At 47.2% G+C, this 21,723-nt stretch overlaps 1 protein-coding gene across 1 annotated transcript in view; it reads left to right on the forward strand.

Annotated features, from left to right (window-relative positions):
* ncam2a (neural cell adhesion molecule 2a) overlaps positions 1 to 21,723 on the forward strand; it is a 543,279-nt gene that overhangs the window by 208,422 nt on the left and 313,134 nt on the right. Inside the window, exon 15 of the mRNA XM_078231910.1 lies at positions 6,751 to 6,896. Coding sequence (XP_078088036.1) covers positions 6,751 to 6,896 — 146 coding nt within the window. The remainder of the gene's footprint in view (positions 1 to 6,750; positions 6,897 to 21,723) is intronic.

The following is a 21,723-nucleotide window of genomic DNA, read 5'->3' on the forward strand; positions in this document are numbered from 1 at the left end:
ATTAGTGTCACAAAGTAGGTTTACATTAACACTGCAATGAAGTTACTGTGAAAATCCACTAGTCGCCACACTCCGGCGACTGTTCAGGTACACTGAGGGAGAATTTAGCATGGCCAATGTACCAAACCAACCTGTCTTTCAGACTGGGGGAGGAAACCGGAGCACCCGGAGGAAACCCACGCAGACACGGGGAGAACGTGCAAACTCCGCACAGACAGTGACCCAAGTCGGGAATTGAACACGGGCCCCTGATGCTGTGAGGTAGCAGTGTTAACCACTGTGCCAGCGTGCTGCCCCAGTGTGGGAGAATGAGAGAGAGAGAGAGAGGGGGGAGGGAGAGAGAAATCCGCACACTCTGACAACCTTTCTCCCTCCATCTGACTAATTCCTCTATGTGTCAGGGATGGTTTCACTTTCAGGTTGGGGATGAGACAGAATAATCTACAGTTGGTTTCAAATGTCAGCAGTGCATCAGATTAGAATGTCAGACTGAACTGTAACCCTCTTTGACGTTTCTTGTGCAAATGAAATTTTCTGAAGTTCTGAAGGGAGTTTCTGGTTTTTAAATGGATCCCTTCTTATCTCTTTCCCCTTTCAAGGCCCACCATATCTTGATGTGACATGTTTATGTGTCTTGAATGGCCTCTCGCTGCATTCCCAATCCCTGATTATTATTGTTTAATTTTTAAGCATTAAATCCATCCCTTGTTTGACTGTAAACTCTGAAAGTCAGAAGGGACATAAATCAAAGGAAACTTCATGCAGTGAAAATCAACTAGCAGTGTTCTATAGAAACATGGAGCATAGGAGCAGGAGGAGGCCATTCAGCCCTTCAAGGCTGCCCTGCCATTCAGTATGATCATGGCTCATCATCCAACTCAGTAGCCTGATCATAGAATCCCTACAGCGAAGAAGGAGGCCATTAGGCCAGTCGAGTCTGCACCAGCCACAATCCCACCCAGGCCCTATTCCTGTAACTCTTCATATTTACCCTGCTCATCCCCCTGACACTAGGGTCAATTTACCATGGGCAATTCACCTAACCAGCACAGCTTTTGGACTGTGGGAGGAAACCAGAGCACCTGGAGGCAACCCACGCAGACACGGTGAGAATGTGCCGACTCCACACAGACAGTGACCCAAGCCAGGAATCGAACCCGGCTCCCTGGCGCTGTGAGGCAGCAGTGCTAACCACTGTGCCACCCCTCCACAGGAATATAGAAAATGTGGTACCACCTGAGCTGCAACAGTTAGGTTGGCTGCAATCCCTGATAAGGTGTGGGTTGGGGTGTCCCACAGCACTGGGTAAGACTGCTTGATGTGCAGGGCAATGGTTAAAATAAAATCTTGTGTTCAATTTTACAGCACAGAAACAAGCCATTCAGTCTGTTATCATCCTGTTTGAAATGGTTAATGTTTCAGTAGAAATCCAAAAACCCACTGATTAACTGACAGAATTATGCCACACTTTTACGTAAAAACAAACCTTATTTCATATAAAAAGAAGTAAGCGCTTCACACTATCGGTTATAACTTCTTCAGCTATGAACGTAGTTTTATTTTTACTGCCACCTCTCTCCCCCCCATCCCATTGCAAGAATATTTAAGGTTCATTCACTTCTTCCAGCACCAACCCAAGGGTATGTCACAGCCCTCCAGAAGTCACTCTCATTTTTCCTCGGCGTTCTTGCTATTCACTGATGCCTCAAATTTCATGGGGATCCTTTCATTAGCTTTTGGCCCATTGATCGCTGGTTTTCTTGAAAGACCTCACAACTGTGATCTCTTCAGTTAAAGCATAAGCTTCAATGCTTTCTTGTTTAATGATTTAAATATCAGCAACACTTTTGGTTCTGAATGGCCCACTGTGCTCCCTCAGCTTTTGTACAGCAGTTGGTTCCAGCTCCTGGCCATCTCCATGACAACATGGCAAACCTGAGATGTTCCAAACAGAAATATAAGCTAGTTATTTTTTTACCTTGAACGCAACACTCTGATTCTGTGACTCATATGAATAATCACCAGGTGAAATCTTACCAAAAATGGCAGAGTGATTCTGGCGTGAAAAACAGATTAATTCCCATTGCCGGCACAGGTATGTTTTTGGACCGAATCTTATGCCTCATGAGTAATAATTTTTATGTCCACTTGAATCACGCTGCTCTTGTGGTGTGTTCCCTCTGATTTGCCTGCCGCGCAACAGCTTAACTGCTGCAAGCACAGGGGAACACCATATAAATGGCTCCCTCGCACTTGTTCCACAGTGACTGCAGGAGATGGCAGCCAAGATGCCAGCACTGTGCTTTTTGGTGGGGGCACTCACCAGGATACTGGATGGAGTGGAGCAGAGGCAGGGACACACTCTACCCCAACTCCAGGAGACGACCTTCCAGAATGGTCACTACCCTCAACTGGGATACACTGACAGCTCTGGTCTGTGCAAGCACACTGCAGAAGAGGACAGGGCGGCAGTATCAGAGGAAGATGAATGATCTTCTTCGCTCAGCCAGGGTAAGTGAATCACCCCCCAGTCTCCCATTGGACCCTCTCACACCCACGATCCTTTCTCTCACTCAGCCACCTTGGCTTTTGCCAACACCGGGGACCTGGTACCCACCTCCCACCTGCAATCACCATGTTCCCCAGTAGCTGCCATGCTCCTCACACTCCAGCTCCCACCCAAGCCTCAGGCCTGCCACACCTCATCACCATCTTCAGTGTCAACACTCCCACCTACACGCCTCCTCTCTGTGTCATTGCAGGACAAACTCAACCACAACAAGTGTGAGTGGGCACAGCCAGCTGGAGTCATGCCCGAACTCCGAATACTCACAGGTTTTGAGGACAGAACCCCCGAGTTGGCTGGGGAGGGGGAAGAGCGTGCCTGTGCTGCTGGTGAAACAGAGAAACATGAGAATCCTCCACGCATGCTGTCATTCCTCAAGTCTCAAGTGAGTAATCAATGCTCCCTCTGTATCCCCTGCAATGCACTGATGCCATCTCCCTTCTCTTGCAGGCTGACCAGTGGAACAGACCAGACCATCCTCGTGCCCTCTGGACCCACCAGACTCCTGCAGCTCAGAGGGGACCTTCGCCAACCCCGCCATTGAAGAGGCGTCACAGCTATCACCTGCACCCGGCACCGGCGCAAATACCCACACTTTGGTGGATTCACAAAGTAGGCAGGCTTCTGGCTCACTGACTGGCGAGCACCTCACAGCTGAAGATCCACAGCAGGTGGAGGCAGGGACATCCCAGGGGATTGGCACTAGGAGAGATGCTCAGACACACCTCCAGCCTCTGACACCGAGGAGGGAAGCAGTCAAACATGCTACCCGAAGGCTGCCTGGATCCTCAAGCTCTCGACCCCCCAGTGGGCGCCTGCCAAGGTCATCTCAGGACTCTGCTGAGTCCCTTGCCAACGATGTGCCCCTGGGCCCAGTTGTCCCACGGCTGCTGGAGCTGCAAGGGCAGAGTCAGGAAGGGATGACAGCAGCCCTTCTCACACTGGAAGGCCGATTGGAGGAGTCGCATCGCCTTCTATCCGAGGAGATGGTGCTGGCACTGCAGCGCACTGATGCCAACACTGCAAGGGTGGCATCTGCAGTGGAGACCTTGCTGCAGGACATGCACTCTATGGCTGAAGGTGTCCACACTATGGTGCAGGACTTTAGTTGCATGGTGCAGGCACTGGTGGAAATCCACAAATGACAGTGCTCGAGGATGGCCGTGCTTCTGGGTCTCACTCCAGCTGCCTCGCCATCCCATGTAGGAGCATGGAGAGGCAGCCTATCTGACACCCCCCTTCCCTGTGAGCGACACACCTCCAGTCTCCGACACCGAGGAGGGAAGCAGTCAAACATGCTACCCGAAGGCTGCCTGGATCCTCAAGCTCTCGACCCCCCAGTGGGCGCCTGCCAAGGTCATCTCAGGCAAAAGGGCGTGGAAGTCAGCAGGCCACCTCAACCTCAGCTGGGGATACACTGAGATGTAGTGTGAGGGTCAGGAAGATTAAGAAACCATAGGCAATCCATCACCCAAACCAGCTGTCTACACTTCCCGCTGCCTCGGGAAAAGCAGCCAGCATAATCAAGGACCCCACGCACCCCGGACATTCCCTCTTCCACCTTCTTCCATCGGGAAAAAGATACAAAAGTCTGAAGTCACTTACCAACCGACTCAAGAACAGCTTCTTCCCTGCTGCTGTCAGACTTTTGAATGGACCTCCCTCGCATTAAGCTGGTCTTTCTCTCCACCCTAGCCTAGATTCTGAACCCTCTCCTTTCCTTCTCTATGAACGGTCTGCTTTGTCTGTATAGCGCGCAAGAAACAATACTTTTCACTGTATGTTAATACATATGACAATAATAAATCAAATCAAAAGCAATTAGTGGGCATGAATGAATTTAGGCAATCGTGTAGATAGGTCACGATTTTGTATTGAATGTTTGGCATTAAGTTTCACTTGGATTCGAATCACACTGCAGTTATCACCCCACCACCCCAGATGGAGAGTGCGGGCATAAAATCACCCCCATTATTTTTAATGGAGTTTCTCCAGAATTTCAGTCCCAATAAAGGAACTCTTTTGTTGACCAATCTCTTTTCATCTGTGAATGACACACACACTTTCAATCTTTTACTGAAGTAAATGCAAACTCTTACCACAAGTTTGACAATACACCATCCATTGTTTAACCATCCTCATTATCAACTTCGACCTTGCTGCATAGACACAGGTTACCTTTTCAGGATAATAAACCCATCTTGTCTGAGTTGCATTTGTATCAGAGGTGTGTTTACCAGCTCCTCAATCAGCTGCCCCTATTTACGTACCTTAAGTGCTAAAATGAAAGTTGTATTGTGGTGTGGGATTTTCCAGGGCCACTTGTCACCGGGATTGTCTGATCCCATGGAAAGTCAATGGACATTTGGCTGGAATCTCCCTCATGGATCCTGTCCCTACCGTGCCAGGAAATCTCGGCCTTGAATTCCATAGATCCATAGAACCATAGGAAGTTACAGCAAAGAAGGAGGTCATTTGGCCCATCATGGGCGGCACGGTAGCACAGTGGTTAGCACTGCTGCTTCACAGCTCCAGGGACCTGGGTTCGATTCCCGGCTTGGGTCACTGTCTGTGTGGAGTTTGCACATTCTCCTCATGTCTGCGTGGGTTTCCTCCGGGTGCTCCAGTTTCCTCCCACAGTCCAAAGATGTGCGGGTTAGGTTGATTGACCATGCTAAAATTGCCCCTTAGTGTCCTGGGATGTGTAGGTTAGAGGGATTAGCGGGTAAATATGTAGGGATATGGGGAAAGGGCCTGGGTGGGATTGTGGTCGGTGCAGACTCGATGGGCCAAATGGCCTCTTTCTGCACAGTAGGGTTTCTATGATTCTATGATTATCAATGCCAGCCCAAGGACACCCAGGTGCCCAGTCTAATCTCACATTCTTGCACCCGGCCCAGAGCCCTGTAGGTCTGAACAGGCCCGATTGATCTAGTCATTGTTTATGGTTCACATCTGCCTCCTCCCACCTTATTTCATCTGAGCTGATCAGCGCCTACCAAATATAAAAGGTAAAGTTACCATCATCCTCGATGATCATATGCTGATTTGTGGTGATTTTAATTTGAGGATCACCACATCTCAGGCGAAACGCAATGTTGAGAAGGCGGGACCTTCATGAATAACCTCAGTCAGTATGTGAATTGAAGCCTGCTGTTGGTGTCACTCAGCATCACAAACCAGCCATCTAGCTAATTGAGCTAAACCAAATATACATCCCAAACTGTCACACACACATTGTATCGCTTTGTGATTCACTGACTCCTGTTATGCGAGCAAGTTCAACAGCCATTTTAGGCAACTGTTCAAGGCATGAAACAAATCCTTTGGACAATGATTGACGGTGCTCAGGGGGTTTTTCATGTGGTAAGAATATAGAAACCCCAAGTCAAAATGTTCTTCCTATGTACTGCCTTTTCACCCTACCATGCAGAAGGAGACCATTTGGCCCATCGAGTCTGCACCGACAGCAATCCCACCCAGGCCCCATCCCCGTAACCCCACTTATTTACCCTACAAACCCCTCTAACCTACTCATCCTGGGACACTAAGGGGCAATTTTAGCATGGCCAATCCACCTAACCTGCACATCTTTGGACTGTGGGAGGAAATCGGAGCACCCGGAGGAAACCCACGCAAACAGGGGGAGAACGTACAAACTCCACACAGACAGTGACCCAAGCCAGGAATTGAACCCAGGTCCCTGGAGCTGTGAGGCAGCAGTGTTAACAAACTGTGCCACCGTGCTGTCCAGATATCCCACGAAATGAGGAATGTGACCAGAGAAAGCACTTTGCCTTCCCAGATTCATGTAAACGATCCCATAGCACTTATTCATCGATTCATAGAGGTTTACAGCATGGAAACAGGCTCTTCGGCCCAACTTGTCCATGCCGCCCAGTTTTTCCCACTAAATTAGTCCCAATTGTCTGCATTGGCCCATATCCCTCGATACCCATCTTACCCATGTAACTATCTAAATGCTTTTTAAAAAACAAAATTGTATCCGCCTCTACTACTGCCTCTGGCAGCTCATTCCAGACACTCACTCAAAAATTGTAACCTCGCCCGCTTCGTACCCCTTTACCATTCAGGGCAACGAGCATTAGGTAATGGTGGCACATACAATGCTGCACTGGAGGGTGGAAAAGAGCTAATTGTACCTTGTTCCTATCTGTTTCCAGTCCCGCCTCACATAACTCTGCTGAAGAATGAGACTGCAACAGAGAATGGTCGGGTGGTAATCACCTGTGCGGCTGATGGAGACCCTATCCCTGCCATCTTCTGGAGTAGGGTTGGCAATGGAAGCAGTTTTTCGGAAGAAGAGAAGGTAAGAAGGTTGTCATCGATCAATGACATGGAAGGGATGAAACAATTGTCCTCTTTATCCCCAACACCTTTCTGAGTCAAGAAATCTAATTCCAAAGCATTGCTACTGGCGGCTTAACAAAGGATCGTAACTCAAAGAATGAACAGCTCCAACCACCTCTGGATTGTGTACTTGACTTGGATATTAGTGTGGGCATACATCCACGTGTTGGAAACATGCAGATTTTTACAAATTCTTTCACTGGATGTGGGCATTGTTGGCAAGGCTGGCATTTGTTTCCCATCCCTAATTGCCCGTGGATTCAGTGACTTGTTAGGCCATTACCAAGGGGCAGTTAAGAACCAACCACATCATATGGAGTCATATTAGGCCAGACAAAGATGGCTGATTTCATTCCCTAATGGGCCTCAGGGAACCAGATGGGTTTTTTTTAACGACAATCCATGATTGTTAAGAGGAGTTCTTAACTTCAGATTTATTAATGGAATTTAACTACCATCAACAGCCATGGTGGGATTTGAACCCATGTCTCCCAGAGCCTGGGCTGTGGGATTACTTGCCCATCTACCCTTTAGATCAGAGGCCAAACAGACTCTGATGTTGACTTAACACATAATCTGCCATTAACCAGCTTAATCATGAACTTGAGTTCATCAGGATGGCCCTAGCCCTAGCCTCACCAACACAAAAAGATCAACAATGAAACTTTCAGCTGCTTTTGACTTATTTTTCTTGGTCCAGTGTTAGTTGAAGGACTAAGTTGCGCTGTTAGAGGTGTAACAAACAAATGAACATTTTCCCAGGGTGGAAGAGTCAATTACCAGGGGGCACAGGTTTAAGGTGCGAGGGGTAAAGTTTAACGGAGATGTACGAGGCAGGGTTTTTTACACAAAGGGTAGTGGGTGCCTGGAACTCGCTGCCGGGGGAGGTAGTGGAAGCAGGATACGATAGTGACTTTTAAAGGGGCTTCTTAACAAATACACGAATAGGATGGGAATAGAGGGATATGGTCCATGGAAGGGTATGGGGTTTTAGTTCAGTCGGGCAGCATGGTCAGTGCAGGCTTGGAGGGCCTGTTCCTATGCTGTAATTTTCTTTGTTCTTTGTGTACAAACAAGGAGCAGGCATAGACCATTCAGCCCCTCGAGCCTGTTTAATAAGATCATGGCTGATCTAATGGTAGCCTCAAATCTACGCTAATTTACTGGATTTTGAAGGGAACGATGTTGGATGCTGAGAAAGAAGTCTGAGTTTTTGACTGACTTACCAAGAGAAAGCCTGTTTCAGTCAGAATCACGGTCCTTCCGGGGCTGCAGAATGACATGGAAACTGAGAACAGGTAGCAGAGAAAGGAAACCGGGCAGAAGAGGAGGGCTCGCACTAGTAGGCCCTATCACATTATTATAATGATATGATATCTTGGGCTTATTTACTGAATGAGACACAAGGAACCAATCACTCATTAGGGATTGTGCATACAAGATGTGGGGTCATTTATTAAGAGAACAGTAGTACATCAGTATAAAGCTTGAGAGACCAAGGTTTATGGTTACTGACCAGTCACCATCCTTGGTATCAAGTTTCAAGTGGAATTTTGCATCTGCAAATCACAGACTTAATTCTTCTAATGTAGGTATTTTCATAGAATCCCTACAGTGCAGAAGGAGGCCATTAGGCCCATCGAGTCTGCACCGACCACAATCCCACCCAGGCTCTATCCCCATAACCCCATGCATTTATCCTAGCTAGCCCCCCTGACATTAAGGGGCAATTTAGCTTGGCCAATCCTCCAAAACCCGCACATCTTTGAACTGTGGGAGGAAACCAGAGCACCCGGAGGAAACCCACAGGGTGAATGTGTCGACTCTCCATAGACAGTGACCCAAGCCGGGAATTGAACCCGTGTCCCTGGCGCTGTGAGGCAGCACTGCTAACCACTGTGCCACCTTGTCACCCCACGGGGCACAGTGCTAATTTTGTAAGGGCAATGTTTCAAATCTGTATTTTAATGTGGCAGATTAAGGTTTTTCTCAATGTCCGACAACTTTCTTTATAACGCATGTGATTGAGCTGCATCAACCTTGTACCCTTCCAATGAACTCATCTTCCTCCATTTTGTCTAGTTCGACCATCAATTTGCAATGTATGTGGGTGCTGCAATTGTTGGTTGATCAATTGATGGACTTGCATTCTTCTGCAAGTATAATGTGGTGGCTCCTTTGATACTGCCAATATTGTCAAAATATTCTGGATATTTCAATGAGTTGAGATGGGAATAGTTTCTGAGGTCAATCTGCCAAATGAGTTCTGACTGATTCCATGGATTGTTACTCGTATATTCACAGCATACTGATAGATCTGTGATCACTGGACCTTTCATTTACACAATGTAAGAACATCTGTGATGCTCAGGGATTGTACTTGCAGGCCAAGATTATAGATTCTGCACTTGGAATTGGTGAACCATTCTACGCTGAAAGTTTCACAGTGGTAGGTTCCGCCATGGCCTTTTGAGCCTGTAGATACTCGCAGGGGTAGCATGTTGGCATTTGCCACTGCGTCAATCTTGGCCAGTGACAAACAGTTATCGATTTTTTGGGGGCAGATAATCTGGAGCTTGGCAAACCTTTCAGACGGTGAGATGGCATCTATGTTTGCCATGAGACTGACAGTGTGGAATCTGTGCTCCCCGCTCTCCATCCCCTCATGAAGATCATTGTCATTTCCTGGCATGTTGTCACTTCATGTATATAAAGTTAAAGTTAATTCATTAATCGCAAGTAAGGTTTACATTAGCAATGCAATGAAGTTACTGTGAAATTCCCCTCGTCGCCACAGTCCGGCGCCTGTTCGGGTCAATGCACCTAACCAGCTCGTCTTTCAGAATGTGGGAGGAAACCGGACCACCCGGAGGAAACCCACACTGACACAGGGGAGAACGTGCAAACTCCACACAGACAGTGAATCAAGGCAAGAATCGAACCCAGGTCCCTGGTGCTGTGAAGCAGCAGCGCTAACCACTGTGCCACCTTGCTGCCCCATATGTGTACATTTCTGACAGGGCACTAGATGGTCATTCTTATTGTTTGAATAGGTCTGTTTGGATCAGTGTCTGGCTCTTTGTCGCTCTGTCAACTTTTGCTCTAGTGCACTGTCTTTCAAATTTTTTTTCAGTAACCCATTTTTACCAAATGGCCGTTGCTTGCCACTCATGAAACGTGGGATGTGTAATGAAATACGATATTTCCACTTTATACTAACGTTATTCAATATATTAACCTTCCGGGGAGATGTGTTTCATATCCATTTTCCAATTTACTCATGATGTGGAGATGCCGGCGTTGGACTGGGCTGGCCACAGTGAGAAGTCTCACAACACCAGGTTAAAGGCCAACAGGTTTATTTGGAATCACGAGCTTTCGGAGCGCTGCTCCTTCATCAGGTGAGTGGCCTTGGGGTGAGTGCGACTCACCTGATGAAGGAGAAGTGCTCCAAAAGCTCGTGATTCCAAAATAACCTGTTGGACTTAAAAGTTTAAAGTTTATTTATTCGTCACAAGTAAGGCTTACATTAATACTGCAATGAAGTTACTGTGAAACTCCCCTAGTCGCCACACTCCAGCGCCTGTTTGGATCAATGCACCCTAACCAGCACGTCTTTCAGACTGTGGGAGGAAACCGGAGCACCCGGAGAAAACCCACGCAGACACGGGGAGAACGTGCAAACCCCACACAGACAGTGACCCAAGCCGGGAATCGAACCCAGGTCCCTGGCACTGTGAAGTAGCAGTGCGAACCACTGTGCCACCGTGCCGCCCATTTAACCTGGTTAAATTTAACACTTTAACACGCCCAGTTGACACTTTGACCTGGTGTTGTGAGACTTGTTACTGTGCCCAATATATTTGGACCATATTCTGAACCAAAGGAAATTGTGTCAGTATTTTGAAAATTCCTCCCATCAGCAACATAGATACGAAATAAATTTCCGAAATCAGGTAATACACTCAGTTACTGTGCACCAGCCTGCCACAGAAAATTTATGCCATTTATTTGTGACAGATTTATTAGAACATAGAACATAGAAAGCCACAGCACAAACAGGCCCTTCGGCCCACAAGTTGCGCTGATCATATCCCTACCTCTAGGCCTATCTATAGCCCTCAATCCCATTAAATCCCATGTACTCATCCAGAAGTCTCTTAAAAGACCCCAACGAGTTTGCCTCCACCACCACCGACGTCAGCCGATTCCACTCACCCACCACCCTCTGAGTGAAAAACTTACCCCTGACATCTCCTCTGTACCTACCCCCCAGCACCTTAAACCTGTGTCCTCTCGTAGCAACCATTTCAGCCCTTGAAAATAGCCTCTGAGAGTCCACCCTATCCAGACCTCTCAACATCTTGTAAACCTCTATCAGGTCACCTCTCATCCTTCGTCTCTCCAGGGAGAAGAGACCAAGCTCCCTCAACCTATCCTCATAAGGCATGCCCCCCAATCCAGGCAACATCCTTGTAAATCTCCTCTGCACCCTTTCAATGGCTTCAACATCTTTCCTGTAATGAGGTGACCAGAACTGCGCGCAGTACTCCAAGTGGGGTCTAACCAGGGTCCTATAAAGCTGCAGCATTATCTCCCGACTCCTAAACTCAATCCCTCGATTAATGAAGGCTAGTACGCCGTACGCCTTCTTGACCGCATCCTCCACCTGCGAGGCCGATTTAAGAGTCCTATGGACCCGGACCCCAAGGTCCTTCTGATCCTCTACACTGCTAAGAATGGTACCCTTCATATTATACTGCTGCTTCATCCCATTGGATCTGCCAAAATGGATCACTACACACTTATCCGGGTTGAAGTCCATCTGCCACTTCTCCGCCCAGTCTTGCATTCTATCTATGTCTCGCTGCAACTTCTGACATCCCTCCAAACTATCCACAACACCACCTACCTTGGTGTCGTCAGCAAACTTACCAACCCATCCCTCCACTTCCTCATCCAGGTCATTTATGAAAATGACAAACAGCAAGGGTCCCAGAACAGATCCCTGGGGCACTCCACTGGTCACTGACCTCCATGCAGAGAAAGACCCCTCCACAGCCACTCTCTGCCTTCTGCAGGCAAGCCAGTTCTGGATCCACAAGGCAACAGCCCCTTGGATCCCATGCCCTCTCACTTTCTCAAGAAGTCTTGCATGGGGGACCTTATCGAACGCCTTGCTGAAGTCCATATAGACCACATCCACCGCTCTTCCTTCGTCAATGTGTTTGGTCACATTTTCAAAGAACTCAACCAGGCTCGTAAGGCACGACCTGCCCTTGACAAAGCCGTGCTGACTACTTTTGATCATACTAAACTTCTCTAGATGATCATAAATCCTGTCTCTCAGGATCCTCTCCATCAACTTACCAACCACTGAGGTTAGACTCACCGGTCGGTAATTTCCCGGGCTGTCCCTGTTCCCTTTCTTGAATATAGGGACCACATCTGCAATCCTCCAATCCTCCGGAACCTCTCCCGTCTCCATCGACGATGCAAAGATCATCGCCAAAGGCTCCGCAATCTCCTCCCTCGCCTCCCACAGTAACCTGGGGTACATCCCATCCGGTCCCGGCGACTTACCAACCTTGATGCCATTCAATAGTTCCAACACATCCTCTTTCTTTATGTCCACATGCTCGATCCTTTCTGTCCACCGCAAACCAGCAGTACAACCACCCAGATCCCTTTCCACCGTGAATACCGAGGTAAAGTATTCATTAAGCACCTCCGCCATTTCTAACGGTTCCACACAAACTTTTCCCCCTTCACCTTTTAAGGGTCCTATGCCTTCACATCTCATCCTTTTACTCTTGACATATTTGTAGAAAGCCTTGGGATTCTCCTTAATCTTACCCGCCAAGGTCTTCTCATGACCCCTTCTCGCTCTCCTAATTTCCTTCTTAAGCTCCTTCCTACATCCCGTATACTCCTCTAAATCCTTAACACCTCCTAGCTCTCTGAACCTTCTGTACGCCTCTCTTTTCTTATTCACCAGGTTCATCACAACCTTCGTGCACCACGGTTCCCGTACCCTACCAACACCCCCCTGTCTCATCGGAACGTTGTCATGCAGAGCTCCAGACAAACATTCCTTGAAAATCCTCCACTTTCCTTCGGTACTTTTCCCCAAGAATGCCTCCTTCCAATTTACCCGTCTAATTTCCTCCCTGATGACACTGTATTTCCCTTTACTCCAGAGAAACACTTTCCTAGCCTGCCTGATCCTATCTCTTTCCAATGCTATCGTGAAGGAGATAGAATTATGATCGCTATCCCCAAGATGCTCACCCACCGAGAGATCCTCCACCTGTCCAGGTTCATTAGCCAGCACCAGATCAAGTACAGCCTCTCCTCTAGTAGGCTTATCCACATACTGTGTCAGGAAACTCTCCTGGACACACCTAACAAACTCCTCTCCATCCAAACCCCTAGCCCTAGGGATATTCCAATCTATGTTTGGGAAATTAAAATCTCCCGTCACGACAACTCTGTTATTGTTTAAGATGCACCTTTGGAATGCAGAGCTCACCAGATCAACGTGCTGCTTTTAGGTGGAAACTTAATGGGGCAGTAACCAATTATCTCTGCCTGTTACCATCCCATCAATAAACCTCCCGGGGAGGTGGGATGTGTCACATCAATGACTACATTTTGCTGCATCCATTGAAGTCCGTGGTTGCTGTGGCGACGACCCTTTCTCGCATACGGCCGTCATTAAAACAAAATATCTCAGTGGATGTCCTCTTTCTCAGACATCATCTCATTTTGAAATTAATTCAGCGGCAAAAGGTTCTCATGCACCCAGGGGCTGTGAGATAATGGATGGAATTTTCCCGTCCCACCTGCCACGGGAATCTTAGCGGGCGGGCCACGGACCATGCAAAGGTCCATTGATCTCCGGCATGAAGGGCGAGCGCAGCCGGAAAATCCCACCCACAGACTATATTTGTCAAACTCTGATATTGGAGCTTGCCTTCACGGTAGGAAATTCGAGACTCAGGCAGAGTCCACTGACCAGGCAAGGTGCAGTTCTGCTTCCGCAATCACAATCGAAACAGGATTTCCTGTACATTTACAAATACACCTCTCTCCCAATTCTTACCATCTCCTTTCACAAAATAAACACAACTTGAATTGTATCAGACAATTCTGAGCTTTTCCCTCCACATGAAAAGTCCACATGCTGGCTATGTCATCGTCTAAAAGGTCCTCATTGTCATCTCGCCTTCTACAAAACAAGCGCTATAAACGGAACATTCCATGTTTTTTTCAAAACTAGGATTAGTTTATAGCACAGCGAGAGGATCACAGAATCCCTACCGTGCAGAAGGAGGCCATTCGGCCCATCGAGTCTGCACCGACCACAATCCCACCCAAGATAAAGGCAAATTACTGCTGGAATCTGAAACCAAAAGAGAAAATGCTGGAAAATCTCAGCAGGTCTGGCAGCATCTGTAAGGAGAGAAAAGAGCTGACCTTTCGAGTCCAGATGACCCTTTGTCAAAGCTAAAAGGCATAGAAAGTGGGAGATATTTATACCGCAGGGTGAGGGAATGAAAGATGAGTTGTAGCCACAGAAACAAGGGGAAAGGCTGCTAATGGCAGCCCATCGAGAGAATGGAAGGTGTGAATGGCCTAACGGCAGAGAAGCTGAAATCAGAGGGTAAGCTGTGACAGATGAAGATGAGGGAGGAAATGGGGGTGGAGAGAGGTGAAATTGAGAAATCCTATGATTCTATGATATGCGCACACATAAGTGCACACACACACAAACATGGACAAACATGCACAAACATGCACACACACACAAATGATAAAATTTTACTTACTTTATACATCACGCATGCATACACACATATGTGCACACACACATGCATGCACACACACATGCATGCACACACACATGCATGCACACACATGTGCCTACACACACATGCCTACACACACACAAACACAGGCACACACACACACACCTTCTCACAGCCAACTGGAAAGCAAGCAATCTCTTTGACATCAGACTGGAATAATCTTGGCCGTTAGACAAACAATGCTCATTCCTCAATATCCTTATAAATCAATGAATGAAAGTGTTCAAAAAAATCTGCATTTTGATTCTAAATGCAGCAATAATGTTTCTCCAGGGGGTTGTTCACAAGGTTCTGGAGATTAATCTTCAGCTCCTGGAGACTCCAGGGCTGGCGTGGAGGCTTGGCAGTCTTCCAGACCAGCGTGTGACAAGTTCAGGGCCCGGAGCATTCACTTGGGGCTGAAAACATTGGCATGAGAATTTTTTAAATGGCAAAAAGCCAAAGGGAGAACTGCAAAGAGAAATTTGAGAACCACGTAAACAAGTCACTAAAACGTAATGGCTAAATTCAAAAATAATTAAAAAGGCTAACAAACCAAATACTGATTCACTGGCAAGGTCAGCACTTGTTTTCCATCCTTAATTGCCTTTGAACTGAGTGACCCAATTGCTGTGTCTCTGGAGTCACATGTAGGCCAGACCGGGTAAGGATGGCAGATTTCCTTCCCTAAAGGATATTAGTGAACCAGATGGGTTTTTACAACAACTCATGACAGGTGTCATGTGGCCATTACTGAGACAGGCTTTATATTCCAGATTTATTAAATTAATTCAAATCCCCCCAGCCGCCATTGGTGGGGCTTGAACCCATGTCCTTAGACAATTAGTTTGGGCTCCTGGATTACTAGTCTTGTGACATTACAACTACACCACTGTCTCCCTTCACAGCCTAACATAGATTTCTCGAGAGTTAGAATGTAGAGTGGGATATGTTCTGCTACAGCTGTACAAAACCATGTAGACCTCCATCCCACTCTATCCCACATCAGGATGGCCTGACAGCTCTTCGCTTCTTTCTTGAAAAGAGGCCTGAACAATTCCCATCCATCACCACTCTCCTTCGCCTGGCTAAACTCGTTCTAACTCTCAACATCTTCTCCTTTAACTAATCTCACTTTCTCCAAATCAAACGAGTTGCAATGGATATCCGCATGGGTCCTAGCTACCCTTGTTTTTTATGGGGTATGTGGAACATTCCTTGCTCCAGGTCTACCCGGGTGCCCTCCCACAACTCCTTTACCGGTACAAAATTTGACTATTTTGGTGCCGCTTCATGCTCTCGTCCAGACCTGGAAAAATTTATCAACTTCACTTCCAGTTTCCACCCCTCCATCGCCTTCACCTCGTCCATCTCAGACACTTCCCTTCCCTTCCTTGACCTTTCTGTCTCAATTTCCGGCAATAGACTATCGACCAATATCCATTACAAGCTCACTGACTCCCACAGCTATCTGGACTACAGCTCTTCGCACCCTACATCCAGTAATGACTCCATCCCTTTCTCTCAGCTCCTTCACCTCCGTCGCATTTGTTCCGATGATGCCACTTTCCAAAGTGGTGCTTCTAATATATGCTCCTTCTTCCTCAACCGTGGATTCCCATCTACAGTTGTCGACAGGGCCCTCAACAGCGTGCGGTCCACCTCACGTGCCATGATGCTCACCCCCTCCCTCCCAGAACAAGGATAGAGTCCCCCTTGTTCTCACGTTTCACCCCACCAGCCTCCGCATGCAAAGCATAATCCTCCGCCATTTTCGCCAACTCCAGCGTGATGCCACCACCAAACACATCTTCCCTTCACATCCTCTGTCAGCATTCTGCAGAGGCCGTTCCCTCCGGGATAACCTAGTCCACTCCTCCACTATACCCAACACCTCTCCCGTCACTCATGGCACCTTCCCATGCAATCGCAGAAGGTGTAACACCTGACCCTTTACCTCTTCCATGCTCACCATCCAAGGTCCAAAACACTCATTCCAGGTTAAGCAGTGTTTCACTTGCACCTCTTTCAATCCGGTCTATTGCATTCGCTGCTCCCAATGTGGTCTCCTCTATATCAGAGAGACCAAGCGTAGACTGGGTGATCGCTTTGCTGAGCACCTTCGGTCTGCACGCAATCAGGACCCTGACCTTCCGGTTGCTGCCATTTTAACACACGATCCTGCTCCCATGCCCTCATGTCTGTCCTTGGCCTGCTGCAATGTTCCAGTGAAGCTCAACGCAAACTGGAGAAACAGCATCTCATCTTCCGGCTCAGCACTTTACAGCCTTCCGGTCTCAACATCGAATTCAACAACTTCAGATGATTAGCTCCGCCCCACTGTTTTCTACCTTTTATTTCTTTATTGTCTTTCTTCAATTTTCTTCCCCCCCACTCTTTCCCCCTACTTGATCTCCCCTTTCCTTACCTTTTCTCCCCCTTTGCTTTCCCTTCCTCCTCCTTTTTCTAATTTTACCTCTCCTACCCATTCCCTGCCCCCCTCCCCCCCTCCCTCCACATCTTCATTTATCATCGCTTACCCTCTGATTTTAGCTTTTCTGCCGTTTGGCCATTCACACCCTTTATTCTCTCTATGGGTTGCCATTAGCAACCCTTTTCCCTGGTTTCTGTGGCTCATCTTTGATCATCTATGACTCATCTTTCATTCCCTCCCCCCACTTTCTATGCCTTTTAGCTTTGACAAAGGGTCAGCTGGGCTCAAAACGTTGGCTCTTTTCTCTCCTTACAGATGCTGCCAGACCTGCTGAGATTTTCCAGCATTTTCTCTTTTGGTTTCACAATCCCACCCAGGCACTATTTCTGTAACACCATTTATTTACCCTGTTTGTCCCCCTGACACTAAGTGGCAATTTAGCAGTGCTAACCCGCACATTTTTGGCGTGTGGGAGGAAACCGGAGTACCCGGAGGAAACTTACGCGGACAAGGGGAGAACGTGCAGACTCCGCACTGACAGTGATCCGAGGCTGCAATTGAACACAGGTCCCTGGCGCTGTGAGGTAGCAGTGCTAACCACTGCTACCGTGCTACCCTGTTGACCCAGTGACCCATTTTCAACATCCCACTACCCACCTGCGGGTCACGACCCCCATTTAGAAAATCCCTGCTTCAGTGCAGTGCTGCTGCCAATGACCCTTTCTGCCACCAGCTTTGCAGAATTGCTGGGAAACTGGGCATTTCGTTGGTGTATGTGTCTGGCTAGGTTTGGGTGTTCTAGTGAGTGCATCAAGAATTGGGATTGTACTTAGGACTGCGAGGATTGCTTCATACCTGTGGACATCTTTGAGTAGTTCTTCATTGCTGTTCTGTATTATTCTCCTGTATACTGCCCCAGCAAAATCCCCATCTGAGCCCTCTACAGCAGAACATATCTGTGAGCTTGCCCTACACAGAGCTGGTACGTGAATTATTCCTTCTCCCTGCCTTGGTTGCAGCCCATTTGTACCCAATGACTTGCCACATCCTAATATTGATTCTATAATATCCTGTATATTTGCACAGCTCCAATATCTGTTAGTGTCAGATCAAGTCCTTTGTCAGAGATCGGGGAGGGATTTTCCAGCTGCGCTTGCCTCAAAACCGGAAAGTCCCACCCGAGCTCAACGGACCTTTGCATTGTCCACCCCATCCGCTATGATTCCCATGGCGGGTGGGATGGGAAAATTCCCCCCCAGGTCATCAGATCAGAAGAAATGGAAGCAGGAGTAGGCCATTTGGCCCATCAAGCCTGTTCTGCCATTCAATTATGGCTGATTTGATTGTGGCCTACTCTCCTGTTGGCTCCTGCTAACCATTGATGCCCTTGCAGTAATACAGACTGAGTGGGTTGGGGTGAGTGCACTGAGGCAGGGTTTTTCAAAATGGGGGTGGCAATCTGTGGCAGCAGGACATTGAAAATGGGTTGCCAGGTAAATTCTGAGTCAGCACGGCAGCCGAACAGCAGAAACTATTACATTTCCGACACAAACTCTTGTTGCGTCAGAGCCGTGCGTCATTGCTAAGAACTCACTGTCTTCCTGGTCAGGAAATCCCCCCAATCTCAAACTGCAAAACTCGCAGTGAGTTTGCTGAAAGCTCACAGAGTGTTCTACCTGCCCTATAAACTGATCCTGTCAAAAGGTAAAATGCGGGATGTCCTGTGGTGAACCATAGATGGTTACCACTATGGGTACTTGTACATATGTTACTCTTGTTACTGTTGGGGTTAGGGTTGGGGTGTTCCACCTGTTGGTATTGTTCGGTGGTACACTCCGGTTGGCTCCGCCTTCCTATAGGAGTATAAAGGTCACTGTACTTCCTAGTGACCCTTTAGTCTTGGATTGTATTGTTAAGCAGTATGCTCTAATCTTGCTGCTAATAAAAGCCTTTATTTCCCGGGTACGATCAGCCTCCCGAGTGAATTAATCGCGCATCATGTCCTCATTATTTAACCCCTCATCCTGGACGTCATTCTTTTGAATCTTTTGCTCTGAATCGCTTCCAAGACCAATATATCCTGGCTGATTGCGAAACATAGAAACATAAGGAATGGAAACAAGAGGAGACCATTCGGTCCCTTGAGGCTGCTCTGCCTCTCAATGCAATCATATCTGATTTCCTGCTTCCCACATCCCTTGATTTCCTCGGAGAAATCTGTCTATCCCAGTCTGAGATACACTCAACGATAGAGCATACACGACCTGCTGGAGAATTCCAAAGATTCACAATCTTTCGGATAAAGAATTTTCTCATCTCGTTCTTAAATGATTGACCCTCATCCTAAGATATTGCGGCGGTGGTTCAAGATGACCTTGCGAAGGGAAACAGCCTCTCTAGTGTCTACCCTGTCATAATTCTCATATGTCTCCAAGAGATCAACTCTAACTCTTCACTATTAACCCATTATCTCACAAAGGAGAAGGATGTGGCGGATGGTGAAAGCAGAAGGGAGGATGTTGACATTCTAGGACATGTTGAGATAAAAAGGGAGGGGGTATTGGAGGTTTTGAAAAACATTAAGGTGGACAAGTCCCCAGGGCCAGATAGGGTCTATCCCAGAATATTGAGAGAGGCGAGGGAAGAAATTGCTGAGGCCTTGGCTAAAATCTTTAGTCACGGGCAAGGTACCAGAGGATCGGAGATTAGCTAACACTGTTCCTCTGTTTAAGAAGGGCAGAAGAGACAGTCCGGGAAATTACAGTCCTGTGATTAGTGCATCAATGCATCAGTGGTGGGGAACTTATTGGAGAAGATTCTTAGGGACAGGATGTACTCACATCTGGAAGAGAATAGGCTTATTAGCGATAGGCAGCATGGTTTTGTGAAGGGGAGGTCATGTCTCACAAATTTGATTGAGTTCTTTGAGGAAGTGACAAGAAAAATTAACCAGGATAGGGAAGTGGATGTTGTATACATGGACTTTAGTCTTCAATAAGCTTCCTCATGGCAGGCTGATACAGAGGGCCAAGTCATATGGGATCCGAGGTGAGCTGGTAAGATGGATACAAAACTGATGTGGGCATAGAAAGCAGAGAGTAGCAGTGAAAGAGTACTTCATTAACTGAAGGTCTGTGACAAGTGGTATTTCACAATGATCAGCACTGGGGCCTCTGTTCTTTGCAATATATATAAATGATTTGGAGGAAAATGTAGGTGGTCTGATAAGTAAATTTGCAGATGATACAAAAATTGGGGGAGTAGCGGATAATGAGAAGGATTGTCAGAGAATACAGCAGGATATAAATCGGCTGGAGACCTGGGCTGAAAGATGGCAGATGGAATTTACCCGAACAAATGTGAGGTGATGCAATTTGGAAGGTCTACTCCAGAAGGAAAGTATACAGTAAATGTTAGAGCCCTTAGAAATATTAGCCTTCAGAGGGATGTAGGTTTGCAGATTCACAGTTCCCTAAAGGTGGCAACTCAAGTGGACAAGGTGGTCAAGAAGGCATCTGGCATGCTGGCCTTCATCGGTTGGGGCATTGAGTATAGGAATTGGAAAATCATGTTGCAGCTGTATAAGACTTTGGTTAGGCCGCATTTGGATTATTGTGTACAGTTCTTGTTGCCACACTACAAGAGGGATGTTGTTGCATTGGAAAGGGTGCAGAACAGACTGACTAAGATGTTGCCTGGAGGATATGGACTATGAAGAAAGGTTGAACAAACTTGGATTGTTTTCATTGGAGTGTCGGAGGATGAGAGGGGACCTGATAGAGGTTTACAAGATTATGACAGGCTTGGACAGAGTGGATAGTCAGGGTCTTTTTCCCAGGGTGGAAAGGTCAATTATTCTGGGGCATAGGTTGAAAGTGAGAGGGGGAAAGTTTTAAAGAGATGTAAGGGGCAAGTTCTTTACACAGACGGTAGTGAATGCCTGGAACGCGCTGCCGGAAGAGATGGTCGAAGCAGATTTTATCACACTGTTCAAATGGAATCTGGATAGATACATGAATAGGCAGGGAATAGAGGGATATGGACCATGTCGAGGCAAGAAAATATTAGATTAGAGAGGCATCTGTGTTGGCACACACTGGTGGGCTGAAGGGCCTCTTCCTGTGCGATACTGTTTTTTGTTATTTGTTCTCTTTGTTCTTAAATGGATCTTTCTTGCTCCGAGCAATTTTTAACATAAAATGTGCAAAGCAGGCAGCTGGGATTATACATTTCTGACTGGTAAAACAATTAGACCTCTACTTGCTGCTAAACCATCGGGCATTTGTCCTTTAAATTGCTGTTTAAACAGCAAAATTGCTTCCGAGGATGCCAAGATCTCACACCAGATGAAGAGGAGGTTTATCTGAATGCTACTAGGCATGAAGAAGCTGGCGTTGTTCTCCTTGGGGTGGAAGAGTTTAAAGAGAGGTATTTAATTGCCGTCTTCAAATTGATGAGAAGCTTTGATGGAGTAGATCAGATGAAATTGACCGAAGGCATGA

The sequence above is a fragment of the Mustelus asterias genome, chromosome 17 (genome assembly GCF_964213995.1).
Source record: "Mustelus asterias chromosome 17, sMusAst1.hap1.1, whole genome shotgun sequence".
Lineage (NCBI taxonomy): Eukaryota > Metazoa > Chordata > Chondrichthyes > Carcharhiniformes > Triakidae > Mustelus > Mustelus asterias.